At 37.1% G+C, this 15714-nt stretch overlaps 1 protein-coding gene across 1 annotated transcript; it reads left to right on the forward strand.

Annotated features, from left to right (window-relative positions):
• The first annotated feature begins 434 nt into the window (after nt 1-434).
• On the forward strand, nt 435-2157 carry LOC135775086 (galactose-specific lectin nattectin-like). Its single transcript, XM_065285120.2, has 6 exons — nt 435-550; nt 648-712; nt 910-995; nt 1080-1205; nt 1403-1514; nt 1946-2157. The coding sequence occupies exons 2-6, from the start codon at nt 652-654 to the stop codon at nt 2017-2019; spliced, it is 459 nt and encodes a 152-aa protein (XP_065141192.2). The 5' UTR covers nt 435-550; nt 648-651; the 3' UTR covers nt 2020-2157.
• The last annotated feature ends 13557 nt before the right edge of the window (nt 2158-15714 follow it).

The raw sequence follows: 15714 nt of genomic DNA on the forward strand, positions 1-15714 counted from the left end.
GGGTCAATTCTACCCCCAAGCCACTTTTCTTTAGTTTAAAAACATGGTTCCCTTTATCTCAGTGGAATAAGATTTTGTGACTTTTCCAGATTATCTGTCAAGATTTACCCCCAAGGAACTATAACGTACTGTATACAGGAAAATAGGGTCTTATGAGGGTTAACTCCAACTCTGAACAACAATTTACTCTAAATATGGTAAATTTACTCTTTAAGTGATGAATTCAACTTAGAAATGTTTAACACTGAAACACTTTCAATTTTTGCTGTGTAAGTATTTCACAAAAATAAGTTAGTCAACACATTTATTTGGGTATTTTTTAAATGAAGGCAAAAGGGCTCAGATTGTGTAAGTGGGAGTGCCAAGGATGCTCTATAATATTTTAATGTCTGTTTATGCACAAATTCACAAAAAAAATGGTGCATGACGCCCCGCTTGTGTTTATTGAATCCTCCCTCTTAAGTAAAGTACCCTGTATAAAAGATAGGACTCCTCATTGACCCCCAAACAATCTACACTGAAGTTCTAAAAGCGAAGATTTGACAAAAAGGTGAGTTTTTGTAACATTAACTTCTCTTTCATATTCATTAATAATCAGCAGTGTTCAGATGAGTCACTTTTCCTGTTTTTCCTGTTCCCATTTTCAGACTCATGGCAGTCATGAGAGCTCTTGCGTTTCTTTTCTTGGTCTTTTCTATTGAGAATGCAGCAGGTAACCAAGACCTTTACAGTATTTACAGTACCAAACCATACAACCAATATTCCAGATTAAATTACCATAAAATTACTGTTAAATGTTCCCATAAAAATTTGTGTAACTTGAGTGTAACTTTATGTAAAAAGATAACAAAAAATAAAACTGATAATATGACTTAATATTATATTACTAATAATTTATTCACTGTACAGCTCATGAATGTCATCATGGATGGACCCCTTTTGGTACGAAATGCTACAAATTCTTCTCTGAGTCAGTTGACTGGGTCACAGCTGAGGTACTGTTATTCACAATGATACTCAATGTCCTGTTATGATGCAACCAACATTTTGCAATCAAATAATCTCTCTCTCTTTTTTAGAAAAACTGTCAATCCGTTGATGCAAATCTTGCATCTGTGCGCAATACAGTGCAAAACAACTTTCTCCTGAGTCTGCTTGTGCCTGCTGACACACGTGCTTGGATTGGTGGCCATGATGCTGAAGTGGTAAATAATTTTGCTCTGAAATGCTGATATTGTCTGGCTAATCTAAAAAGAATGTTTTTATCATAAAACGGATATTTGTTTCTATAGATACAGTAACTCGTGTTTTATTGGTACAATATAAATGACTGAATTATATCATTAATGAGTGTGAATAGATTATTAGTAAACTCTTTCTACTGAATCTCCTCACTCATTAGGAAGGACAATGGCTTTGGGCTGAGGGATCTCAGTTTGACCTTACCAACTGGTGCTCTGGACAACCTGACAATGGTGGTGGTGTAGAGCACTGTCTGGAGATAAACTATGACAGTAAGAATCTCTCCTATCATTATTGTTTTTATTTACAATCTTAATATTTTACAGCATTTTGTAATAAATAGGCTAGTTTAGTTGTCAATAAAATGTTACGTGCAGTGCATTCACTATTGTTAGATTCCTTTTACTTTTTTCAGTGTTGTTATGTTGGTAAAATTGTTTGAATTCATTTTTTCTGATTAATCTACACTCAGTTCCCCATAATGACAAAGTGAAAACAGAATTTTAGAAATGTCTGTAAATTTATTAAAAAGGAAAAACTAAAATATCACATTTATATTTAAGTATTTAGACCCTTTACAACACCCTTTACACTACAACAATTTTGCTCAGATGCTTCTTGATCGCTGCTGATTTATTATTTTTATTATTCAAACTACACCAGTAATGATCAGTACTGATTTTATTTTCAACTTATCCCACAGATAAGCGTTGCTGGAATGATCAGCCCTGTTCATTCAAAATGAGCTACATTTGTGCTAAACCTCTGATATCATAAAACATCTATCTGTTTCAAAAGTACTATTATTGTACTACATGTACAATTTTTTTTCTGATCTTATTCTTCAACGGCAAAATATCTTACTTAACCTTTCTGAAAACTTCATTAAATCAATAAAAGCATTTATAAAGCAAATTGTGTGCATTGTGAAGATTTCAACCTAAAATGGCCCTTAACCTCCGAATAAGCCAGTATCAAGCCGGCACTCGTAAACAGTCACAGCAGCATGTGACACCATACATTCATGAATCATAAAGACATTACAATTATATAAGTATTTAAATATTTTAATATAAATTTGCTTTACGAAATGTTTAACAATATTACAAATAAGTTCATGCATTAATTTTACATGATTATGCACCATTTTGATTAAGTTTTTACATGTTAATAAAATAGACAAACATAAAAAATTAAGATGAATCATGTAATTTTGATTTCACTTGCATGCTGTTTATAAAGAAAAGACTAAAGTTTGCAAACATTTAAAAGATAAAAAAACTTTGATGATCAAACCTGAACAAGATGATCAAGTTAAGTTTGATTTCTTCACTTTAACACCATTGTAATTTTTGCAGTCTTTGTCACTGTTGCCTTTTTCTTGCTCACTGCTAACATTATATTGTAACATTATGTTTTGGGTCAGAGTTTTATCCTTTATTAATAACACTTTTCATGTAATGGTGTGACTACAATCAGATACTTCACAACAGGGGCGTGCACAGGAATTTTTAGGGGCAGTTGCTCTGACCTAAATAAAGGGCACCCCCCCTATTTTTTTTTTTTAACTCACGGCCTATATGAAGGACTGAGAATAACAGGGTCTTTATTAAAATCAGCAAACATTGCCTAATGCCTACCAAAAAAATTGTAGCCTAAGCTGCTTGTTTGCAAGCTATGATACACTCAAAAAAAAATTAATTAAAAATTAATTAATTTTAATAATAAATTAATATTTTTTCGTCAACAGGTTCCACATAATTTAATTATTTAAGTTGAAAACAAATATTTTAAGGTTGTCCAATGTAATAGGGTTGTTTTAGGGACAAGTAATTTTTTTAAGTTTAGCCAACTATTATCACTAATTTTCACCCAACAAAAGACATTTCAGTTCAATTAACTAAAATCAGTTATGTTCTATGGACTAACAAAATTTGTTTAGACATTGCATATTAAACATGTGTCTATTCAAAGTAAACTTGTAATTTTACAACAAAACATTAAATTCAAGCATAATCAATCAAAATTAAATAATTTCAATAACTTTAATTTTTACTAGTTAGGTTTAATTAATTTTAGTTTGTCAACAGGTTCCACACAAATTAATTAAGTAAACTCAACTTAATATTTGTTAGTTCCTTTATTAAGTAACAAGTTTTTCCAATAACACATCAATCTTATGACATTTTCTTTAACAAGAGAAAAAACACTGTAAAACACTCATGAGTTGCAGCATGTAAAGTTGGTCATTTTATAAAAATAAAACCCCTGAGCAGTGCATTTAATAGAAAAACACTTGACATATTGTATTTGTTTATCTTTTTTGTGTGTAACACGCAGATAAAAAATAAATAAGATAAAAATAATACAATCGGTCAAGTGTTTTTCTATTAAATGGTTTCAAGTGTAAAGCAGGCCATTATGTTAAAACGCCACAAACTTTTAAGTGCTAAATGTTGGTTCACTCATTGTTTAAGTACATACATGACAGAGAAACATGTAACCCAGAACAGAGGTGCGCGTCACAAAAAAAGAAAAGTTTTAGTTTTTTAATTAAACAGTTTCAAGTGCAAATCAGGCCTTTGAGTAAAACGCCAAATGTTCCATGTTGGTTCACTCAAACAGTTTGTTTTAAATCATCTGTACCTTGGGTGAGAGTCTGGAAGCATCCAGTTGGAGGAAGATTTTCTGAAGCACCTCAAAGAAAATTTTCAGTTCCTGAGGATAGCTGAGGTTCATTGCATATATGACACCCATTAAGTTTGCACATGCAGAAGCTATGTCTCCCAAGTCATGAAGCACTTCAACACCGTAAATTACTATTCCAACATCAACTGGAGTGCTGGTGGCATCGGTTCCCTCAGCATTAATGCTGTAGATGTCAAAGAAAAGTTGATCAAGCTCCCTCTGGGCAGCACAGCCATCTGAATCCTTTCCACAACTTTTTTTTTTGTTGTCCAAAAAAAAGGACAACAATGAAATCACCAGCCAATTATAAAATTCCAAAGAGCTCATTTGCATTGCAGTTTTCTAAATCAATGTTTTGAAATAGTGCTTGATTACCAACTTTTTATCCAAACTGATTACTCGCAATTTGTACACTTGCTGGCCACTTAAGTAAGAACACCTGTATGATCTGAAGCCATCTTATTTCAGCTCTGCCATAAGTTCTACTTTTATAAGATTATAGTTCTTACAATTTTAAGATTAAATGATCATAAACATGATTTAGTCTGGACCAAAATTGCCATTCATATGGCAATTTAATAACATGTGGGTTCACCCTGCTGGAAAAACCAGCAAGAGCAGCATATTTTGTGTTTTGGTGCTGGTATGCTGGTGACCACCAGCACCCAACCAGCATGGGAATGATGCTGGTCTATGCTGTTTTTTAGCAGGGCATGTAAACGCATAAAAAGTTGTTTCTTGTATAGGGAAAAGCCCATAAGTTGCACAAGCAAAGTAAACACCTTAACCAGCCTTTACACAGTTTGTTTCACGTGTGCATGTCTCCGCGTGTGAAAGATAAACATCACACGTTAAAGCGCAAAGTAACACATAGAAGTCTTCGCTTAACTTAAGCAATTGACAGAGAAACTGTGGAAATAAAAGCTAATGTTACATTTACAAGTGTAGATATGAGAAGAGATATGACAGTATAGCTTAAAGGGATAGTTCACCCAAAAATGAAAATCCTGTTATCATTTACTCACTCTCATGTAGTTACAAAGTTCTATAAATGTCTTTGTTCTGATGAACACAAAGGAAGATATTTTGAGAAATGTTTTGTAACCAAACCGTTTGTGGACCCCATTTACTTCCATAGTATTCTTTTTTCCTACTATGGAAGTAAATGGGGTCCACAGACGGTTTGGTTACAAACATTTCTCAAAATATCTTCCTTCGTGTTTATCAGAACAAAGAAATGTATGTGGGTTTGTAACTACATAAGAGTGAGTAAATGATGACAGCATTTTCATTTTTCGGTGAACTATCCCTTTAAGACAGATTTCCCATCAGCTTTTAGGCAGTGACAATATGGACTGCGAGAAACCTGACACTTCTCCAAATGTAAACGCAGTTTTCTGCATAGCAGTTTATTGTTTTGCATGTAAATGCAAGAAAACAGGTTTCTATAATAAACAGATTTTTGATACTTATCCGCTTATTCTGTGCATGTAAACGCACCCAATGTTAAATGGATAATGTGATATTGGTAAAAGCCCTAGAACACTGTTACTGCTGCAGTAATTGTTAGCATTACCTACCATATACTCTTTGAAGAGACTGCTCGGATTTTCATTTAGATAGATACAGAGTGCTGTGAGGAGGCACTCCCTCTTCTTTTCAGTAATTTCATTCTAAATAAGAAGAAAAACAGCATCAATACACTACACATATTACATCAGTATATCAGTTTCCTCAACATTCTGGTCATTTATTCATAGGGTGTAGTGTAAATACAAAATAGCATTCTTTTAAAGGGGGGGGGAATCATGTTAAAGGCACAAAAGAGGATGTTTGTTTTATAAATTTTTGCAATATTACTTGAAACTGTCTTTACTAAATGATAAAAGACTATTTATTAGGTGCACTGAAAGTAATAATATTAATATACGTCATCTGTGCACAAGATAGGGCCTTCAGCCAATTGCTCATGCGGTCATCGCATCAGCGATTGGCCTTCTGGCTTGTCAATCACTGCCATTACGATCCTTGTGAGATACATACGCGCTCTAGTAACTAAACACAGGCGACGCATGCGCATAGCGCATGAAACTCCGTCTTAAGTTTCGGTTTGTTTTCCTCCTCGAATTTGCACCATGGAAGAGAAAAAACCCGAAGTAGGACGCAAAAGAAAGACTTTTTTAAAGCCGCTGGGAATAGGAGAAAATTGTCAGAAGAACGTAATGTAAACAGAGTCGTTATTGGAGAAACATTTCAATGCTGGAGAGCAATGAAGGAACAGAGAGGAGGTGTCAAGACAGAAAATTCTTCCCGACAGGTAACAGTGATTATTCTTTCTTTGGGGAATAATTATTGTTGTACTGTTATTCAGGTATATTGACGTTGTTTTTGTACTGTAGTTGTAAGGCAGTGACCAGTCTGCTACATGCTAGTTGAAATGGGAGTAAGTTAGCGTCGACTGATCTAACGTTTTAACGTCTTATGTGTTTATTATCATCATTTCACATAATGAATCCACTGACGCGAGTCACGCGACACAACATATGCCTGTGGCAAACAAACACTCGTGTTCAAATATTCGTGCACGAGTTTTGGAAGGCGTTCCCTAGAAATGAGCTTTGAAGGATGTCCTTCGAAAAAGAGTAGGGGTGTGCCCCGGCATCCTGGCCAAACTTGCCCATTGGCCTACTAATCATCCCTCATACTAATTGGCTATATCACTCGGTCTCCTCTCCACTAATAAGCTGGTGTGTGGTGGGCGTTCTGGCGCAATATGGCTGCCGTCGCATCATCCAGGTGGATGCTGCACATTGGTGGTGGTTGAGGAGATTCCCCCATTCATATGTAAAGCGCTTTGAGCACTGGAAAAGCGCTATATAAATGTAACTAATTATTATTAATTATTAATTATTAAGGAGGGAGGCTGTTCTTACGCATGCGCTCATTTAAAAAAACTTAGTAACCGTTTTTGGATTCTCAGTCGGCAAAAAACATCCTCTTTTGCGCCTTTATTCTCAAAAATCGTTGAAAAAATACAATAAAAATGTATTCATATGGGGTGCATTTGCAGATGTTATTGGTTTCTGCCAAATGACAACACAAACTAGACAAAATGTACTTATTCCTGAATGTGTTCTACAAAAGAGTTAACTATACCTGTGCAGTCGGGGCAAAGATGAGGTCAATTTGCCTTCCTTTAGATCCACCTGCCTTCTTCAGCAATCTGATGAGCTGATCGGCGTGGTAATCAAGTTGTGCAAAAAACTTTGTGATGAGGGGAACAGTGGTAATCCTCAGAAATTCGGCTTGCACCTTTGAATAATGTCCAAAATCAAAATATTATAGTACAACTTTACTGAAAGACCCTATGTTACTGTATTCTTTAATTCTTTCACATGGTCATTTAATGCATTATACAACATTGTTCATTGATGTTTTAAGAAGCAGTTTATACCTCAGGCACAGTGAACAGTCCTGGCCATCTAGTCTTGAACTCTGATATCATGGGTTGGTCTCTGACTACCTCCCATCTCCTGTATGCAAAGGTCTTGTTCAATAGTCTTGTTCAACAATTCAATAAAATAATATTTTAAAAACTAAAATTATCAATTGCTACTGTAAAGTAAACAGGATACAAACAGAAACAACAAATGAAAAGGTCATGCAAGAAATAATATTTACTGTTTTTTCAATATTTAGATGTTGCAGATCTTACCTACTGTGAGTGAAGCACCTTGGCAGGAACACAAAACACACCCTTTATTAAGGACCTGGAAAATTGCAAAGGATAAACAAACAAAACAATTTAATAAGGACTTTGTGAAATTGAATTAAAAATAAAATAGTCATGCTTTGTTATTTTTAAAGTAAAAAATGGTTTTAAACTAATTTGTATTAACCAATGTTTATTTTGACAGTGGATTTAAGTTATTTTTAGTCGGATGGATGAACTTTGCAGTTTCAAGATGAGAATAACTGTAGCAGTGTTTTTAAACTAAGTAGTATGTTAACTGCATACATTTAATATATCTGCAAAACATATAGGGGCGGTTTCCCAGACAGGGATTAGACTAGTCCTGGACTAAAATAAATGCAAGCGCTGTCCAAACTGAAAACAACTTGATAATCCCTGTCCAGGAAACCACCCCGTGTATTTTTTGCTTTAGTAGAGTCAAACACTTTTAATTCAGGAGTGCACTACACTCGCGCTGCACAGTCGCAGACCCATTGATGTGTATTGTCTAGGGATGGGACGATTACCGGTTTCACGATTAACCATGATAAAATGTCCTGACGGTTAGTATTATCGTTTAAAATGTAATTATCATTACAACCGTCTTTGATTACCGTGATTTTGAAAACTCGCGGTAAATCCTGTTCAGCCAGAATTAGCGTGACGCAGGCGCGCGCTTGCAAAATTGGTTTTTGCACGAGAAGGCGTGGCGGAAGGCAGTAACAGGTGCACTGTGTTTTATGGCGTTGCTTATGTGTGCATTTGATGCTCTTATTTAAGGTACTGGGGCTCCATGTTAATGTTCATTTAATGCAGGGGTGTCCTATACAACCAGTCGATCGCAAATGCAATGCCGGTAGATCACACATAAGTTAATAACTGTGTATGCTGCACCACGCCTCCACGAGCTTCGGAATACAAAGCGCCAAATTGGCATTATGGTCTTAGAAACAAGTCTTTTTGAGTTGCTTCGCATTTCTTCTCAAGTGTGTTTTTATAAATCTTATGCCTGCCCGCTGCAGCGGAGTCGTCTAACTTCCGAAATTTGGATGCACATTCTTGCCTTCATGCAGGAGTAAGCCACACGCACGGTGTATGTGCGCGCGATCGATCGACCGACCGACCGAGAGAGAGAGATGCTTCTGATAATGTTGTCATTTTCTAGTTTATTTCATCAAAACCGCATCTCCGCTATTCCGCTATAAGGAGTATTCGACATGTACTCAAGGATTTTTTTTAACTCCTCAAAAAGAATGGAGTAATGGTGACAGTCCTAAATTCAACGTAGAGATAGTCCTCCTAACACACATTTAAAGTGTTATTAAAAAATGTAACAGTGTTTTGTTAAAAAGTGTTTTTTAGCAGGTAGGTCTTGTCGGATTTATCATTTTAAAAGTAGATTGCCACACAAAAAAGGCTGGACCCCGCTAATTTAATGTTTATGCTTAAAAAAAGTGCATATAGCTGCTAATTGTATTTGTTGTTTGCTGATTAAAAAAAAAACTTGTTAAAATGTTTTCAGTGTGTGTATCAGTTCTTTTTGAACATTTCCATCTCAATTTAAGAAAACCATGATAATATTGATAACCGTGATAACTTTGGTCACTATAATCATGATATGAAATTTTCTAACCGTCCCATCCCTAGTATTGTCAAACACAAAGGAACACTTATTTATGCTAAAATTATTAATATATATAAGATATCTAGAAAACATGGATAACAAATTATTAGCTTACAGACATCGATGTGCACATCCCTACTTTCAAACCACGTTTGATTCCCTCAGCAGGCGGAATACACATTTTTCACATTAAAATAAATATATTTATCACACTAACGTTATTTGAGAAATGTTTGCGCCTTAAAATTAAGGAAATATGACATGAAAGACAGGCAGAAACCCTGCAAATAGCATGAAAAATCCGTCGTAGACTTGCTCCAGTTAACAAAATTCCATCATAGCGACGGAGAACTCTGATGAACTAACCAGCGCCACGTGCCTAAGCAAGCATGCTAGCTTCAGAGCTAGAACTAAAATTAGAAAACTAGAACTTTATAAAACAGTTTGGCCAGTTGCATAAACATAAGTCACTAAGTTAAGACTGTGTCTTGAAATTACTTAGGACAGTCTTACTTTTCTGCTTTAAATTAACGTTAGACCAATCTACATTTTTGTTTTATAAAACGTTATGATGTTTTTTTTTCTACATGTCTTGAAAAAAAATTAGATGACTTACTTTGTAAGACTCTAAGCAGTTTATGTAATGAGCCACAGGTCAAAAATAAAGAAAATATATCTTATTACAAATAAAAATAACGAAACTGGTGGAAAAAACTCCTACCTTTACCAGCCGTTGAAGAAGACGTCCCTCTGTCCAAACCAATCGAGGAAAAACTTTGCAGGAGTCAAGCAGGTTTGCCTTGTGCAAGTGTAGTCTGTTGAGTCATGCTCTTCTTCTTCTTATTTGGGGTTTATGGCAGTTCGCATCGCTGCCACCCTCTGGATGTAAGAATTTTTAAGTTCACATAAATAGTTTGTGTTTAAACAACCCCTTAGGATTTTGTACAGTTAATTTGAGACATAATTACGTTGACCTTAATAGAAAAAAACATTTCTAGTCAACAAATACAATTATTATAAGTAAAGTGAATATAAATATATAATGTAAAGTCCACTACCTTCCTTGTTCATTTTTTTGAGTGTAGCTAGCTGCTATCTGTCTGATTATTTAGGCTTAAACGTGGCAAACTCAGCCTAGATTCATGCAGATTTTAACAGAGGTGGAAAGAGTAGCCAAAAACTTTACTCAAGTAAAAGTACAAGTAACTAAATAAATAATTACTCAAGTAGAAGTAAAAAGTATGCAATGAAAATAATACTCAAGTAGCGAGTTACTAGTTACTCATGAAGAAAATAAATCTAGCTATACACGCGCACACACACACACACACACACACACACACACACACACACACACACACACACACACACACACACACACACACACACACACACACACACACACACACAAACACAAACAATACAGTGCCCTCCATAAGTATCAGAACTGTAAAGACAAGATTTTTCTGTTTGCTGTGGAGACCAGAAATTGATATGATGAATATCAGTATGTCAGAAGTTTAGAATGTCACATTTTATTAACCTTTGCTTATGTTCCAACACATACATGCTTTAACAACAAAGAACAACAGCATTAAATGCTTACTTATGTGTGTTGTACACAAATGCACATAAGTGAATCAAACTGATCCTACACATTTTATGCTTTTCATGTGTAAACAATCAGGACACAGCTCAGTGACCATTAAAAAAAAATAATGTGACAGATTCTGTACTTTTGTCTCATGTTCATCTTTTAATGTTTAGACATTTCTTGACTCCACAACAAACAGAAGAAAACTTATGAAGGGCACTTCTACAGTATGTGTAAAACTGCAACATACACAAACAGTACAGAAAAAAGAATACAAACACAGAATAGACAAGCATTACAAATTAACAAATTAACTCTAGTGTCAATGTTGATGTAGCTTATAGCTGAAATATCAGACAAGTAAACTGACAACAGTTTTGCATAGGTATAAAGTTAGAAATCTCCTCAGATGGTCTGAGGACATTGACAGTTTACACTTACATAAAAATGATTTTAGACAAAACTCATGTTTTCTTACGTTGTCATGTCACGTGTGTTTTGTGAGAATCACTTACATCATATAGTACAGTATACAGCGAATCAGACGTCAATCATCGATGGATTTTCTTCAATCTGTGCTACAATGCTTCTGGAGGTTGCACGCGTTTAACTGTGTCTGACGACGAACAGGTCGCGTGTATGTAATGGCGGGTACATGTGTGAAGTTTTGCTTTTAGTTAAAAGATTGGTAAATTCATTTCCACGTCACCCAACACTGGTTATATTCTGCGTGTTTCTAATACGAGTAAAACAGCTTCGGACGATTCCGTTTTTGCAGCGATCTGAACAATTTATTCAAACTGATTCGCGAACCAATTTAAAACGTTTGGCCCACACGCTTTGTAAAGAATCGACTCAAAAGACTCATTTATTTGCAACACTTTGTAAGGAAACGACTCAAACGAGTCATTAATTCGCGAATGCGACAGAAACACAAGATAGCAATTTAAAAATAAAATACAAATTTCGTAATTAATTAAAATACAGTAACGAAGGAACGCTGCATAGTGTAAACAAAGTAAAAGTACAATTTATTTTTTTCCACCTCGGAAGGGCAACTTGAGTCAAGAATGGCATATGGGCAGTTGCCCGGGCAACTTGAGCAACCCCCCTGTGCACGTCCCTGCATTACAATTTTTTCGGTTAATAATGCTATAAATTTTATTTACATTTTATGGTATTTTATTTACCTGTTATAAACTGTAAAACATAAACGCGGCTTTACTTAAAAAACTTACTTCAGTTAGTGATACCTAATATTGAAACATTTTCAACTTTAATCATTTCACTTAAACTGAGAAAATGTAAGTTGAAAAAACATAAAATTTTTAGGCACTACCCATAACTATAACTTTGTACAGTGTATATTATACCAATTTTATATTCCATTTAAGTAGGCTGCCTTGATACATTGTGTGCCTATGCAAAAGTGCCATAGAAAACATTGGTTTTCAGAGATCATGCACCCCGCCTTTAAGTCTAGGAATAAGAGTATAATGACGTCATTTTTAGAAATTTGACACACTTAAAGGTGGGGTGCATGATTTTTGAAAAACACTTTGGAAAATGGAGTCGGGCCGACTACCAAAACACAGTAAATAACCTGACCATGTGCAACACTGCCTCTTTGTAATGCCCTTAACTGTGAGCAGTTTCATATACAGTATGTCACAAGGTGACGATCTTGTTGGGCGGAACCAAAAGTTGGGAAAGTTTGGTTCCGCCCGGATGTTTCCGCCCAGACCGGAGAAAGGAAACACCGGACATCCGGCAGCATCGCGAAGGGCTGTAATCAGTCGATTAAGCACAGCTGTGTGTAGTTAAGGAGATCGCCGGGTGATTGGACAACTGGAGTACACGGAGGAGTATTTAGAGAACAGTTAGATCACAGTTGGACACGTTTGGTGTGTGCTGAGGAACGGAGCTGTGCTCGTTGCTAGACATTGGTGGCTGTCTACATTTTCTCTCTCTCTCTCTCTCTCTCGTTGTAGTTTGCGGTGGAAACGCTGGAGTTAAAGGAAGATCCTACGGGTAGAAGAAACATTGGTCTAAGTGGCACAATTAAAGGAGTAAAGCAGGAAGGAAACCGACTTTGTGTTGCAACGTAAACAAAGGCAAACCGCTGTGAGTATCAACTCTGGTGTTGAGTGACTTGTAAAAACTAACCTGTGCAATCGTTGGATACCTCCAGGAGAAGGAGGGCGGCCCTACCCCTGAAACAGCGTGGTGGGTGAGCTGCAGAAGCGTCCATCCAAACAACCACAGCAACGAACTACCATTCCGGTCGTATTTCCATCGCCCTCATTCAGCCCAAACGAAGTGGAGGACGCAGGGCGTCCTTTGTTGTGTACACTGATAGTGTGGTGAGTGAGTCTTTGCAATTAGTAAACTTTTCACGTTGAAGTGGTGCTGTGTATTTGCTGTGGGTTGCTGTGTGTCTTGTCAGACGAAACCCCGCATCATCCATTTTTCACTGGGCAGAGGACGGAGAGGCTAACGACCTCAGGAATTACCAGCTACTATACGCAGTGTGCTGTTTGGAGCGTGAAGTGACGCAGATTAAGAGCTGTCAGCGAGTGTGAGTACAACATTGGAATTATTTGTATTGGAAACTTACCTGTGTCTGCCCCTGTCGCAGAGGCGGAGGCGAAAGAGTTCCGCCACCCCGTGGTCTCTACAAAGGGGCGCCCCTGTCCAGGATTCGATCGCCCTACGGGTAGTGAGGATAGGGCAGCGCTTGACCCGGTGAGGCGGTGTGCCATCTTCGCCCCTCTGCTGGACCTGCGGAGGAAGCTATACCTACCAAGAGCTGTAAACAGCAGACCAGGTGAGAAGCATCCAACATCCAAGTAACAGTGCTTTGTGTCCCAGCGGTCACCTGTGGAGCAAAAGGAGAACGAGAGAGAACATTAGGAGGACAGACTGTGGAAAGCTATACCTACCAAGAGCTGTAAACAGCAGACCAGGTGAGAAGCATCCAAAAATCCAAGTAACAGTGCTTTGTGTCCCAGCGGTCACCTGTGGAGCAAAAGGAGAACGAGAGTGAACATTAGGAGAACAGACTGTGGAAAGCTGTACCTACTAAGAGCTGTAAACAGCAGACTAGGTGAGAAGCATTCAAAATCCAAGTTACAGTGCTTTTGTGTCCCAGCGGTCACCTGTGGAGAAAAAGGAGAACGAGAGTGGACATTTGGAGAACAGACTGTGGAAAGCTATACCTACCAAGAGCTGTAAACAGCAGAGCCGGTGAGAGGTATTTGAAGTTCAAGTTGACAGTGCTTTTGTGTCCCAGTAGTCACCTGTGGAGAAAAAGGAGAACGAGGGTGGACTTTTGGAGAACAGACTGTGGAAAGCTATACCTACCAAGAGCTGTAAACAGCAGAGCCGGTGAGAGGTATTTGAAGTTCAAGTTAACAGTGCTTTTGTGTCCCAGTAGTCACCTGTGGAGCAAAAGGAGAACGAGAGTGAACATTAAGAGAACAGACTGTGGAGAGCTATACCTACCAAGAGCTGTAAACAGCAGAACCAGCGAGGAGTGTTCGAAGTCCAAGTTAACAGTGCTTTTGTGTCCCAGCGGCCACCTGTGGAGAAAAAGGAGAACGAGAGTGAACATTAGGAGAACAGACTGTGGAAAGTGATACCTACCAAGAGAGCTGTAAACAGCAGAGCCGGTGAGAAATACCCCAAATCCAAGTTAACAGTGCTTTTGTGTCTCAGCGGCCACCTGTGGAGAACAAGGACCCAGAGAGTGAACGTACGACGGAGAAACGTGAAGGCACGCGGGGCGAAGACCCCCTGCCGAACAGAAAAGGTACGCAGATAGCGGAAAGTTCACTTACCAGTCACACTGTTTGTACTCTGCCTCCAGGAAGGAAGGAGGAGGGCGCCACAGATAGCAGGGACCAGGCCGGAGCCTGACGTTTCCCCTCCCCCCGGCTTACGGTGGTCTGCACCCCCGTTGCCCTTGTCCCTGCCTGCCCGTGGCTGCAGTCTCCCTGGAGGGAGGAGCCAGAGACTCATTAGTTTTAATTTCCCCTTTTCCCATTTCCCCAGTCCTTTTAAATATTTAAATTCAATAAAGATTGTTTTATATTTTACTTACCTGTTCTCGTGTTTGTCTGGTCATTGGGTTGGCTTTGGGGACCTCCTCGAGGTGGAAGTTGAGAAGGGGCGTGGCTTCAGTCAAACATAGCCAGCCCCTGGGGGTGACAAGTACATACATATATATATATATATAGTTATCAGTGCACTTTGGAAGCAGAATGACTTGACTCATGATGTCATTATGATCTCAAACTTCACATGTGAATCTTGTGACATCTCATAACATGATAGGGAGGCATTTAATCCATCATAATTTTTGTTTTACAGTTTATTTAACATGTTTCTCTTTGTTTCTCTATTGTTGTTTTGTTTTATATTGTATTCCCAGGTAAAAAAGTATTATACTTTAGTGTATGAGAAATAGAATTGAAGTACATGAAGCATAAAACAAGTTTGTTTCTACTTGTTGTACTTAATTCAAAGAGTATTTAATATGTACTTTTTAAAAGTATACTTCCAAAAAGATGTAATTAAGTTTAACTTAACAGTCCAAAAAAAGTATACTAATTTACCAGTAATGAATTATTTTTTAAATGTACTTTTCGAACGTGTACTTTGTAGTCAATGTATTTTAAATTGTATAGAAGTTAATTTTTTTAAGTGTATTAAATTTGACATACTAAGAGTGACAATTCAATTTATAGGAAGAAAATTTTTTGGAAATGAATTGTTAATTTACTTTTTTTAAAGTGTACTATGATCTCACTTCATTAGAAGTGTGACTTCTGT

This window comes from Paramisgurnus dabryanus, chromosome 1 (genome assembly GCF_030506205.2).
Source record: "Paramisgurnus dabryanus chromosome 1, PD_genome_1.1, whole genome shotgun sequence".
Taxonomy (NCBI): domain Eukaryota; kingdom Metazoa; phylum Chordata; class Actinopteri; order Cypriniformes; family Cobitidae; genus Paramisgurnus; species Paramisgurnus dabryanus.

What these genes read in the sequence shown, in the direction of transcription:
- LOC135775086 (XM_065285120.2), top strand. Translation starts at nt 652, where the DNA reads ATGGCAGTCATGAGAGCTCTTGCGTTTCTTTTCTTGGTCTTTTCTATT. An exon ending in TTCTATTGAGAATGCAGCAG is followed by an intron (nt 713 to 909) that starts GTAACCAAGACC and finishes TTCACTGTACAG; the next exon opens with CTCATGAATGTCATCATGGA. An exon ending in TCTGGAGATAAACTATGACA is followed by an intron (nt 1,515 to 1,945) that starts GTAAGAATCTCT and finishes CTTATCCCACAG; the next exon opens with ATAAGCGTTGCTGGAATGAT.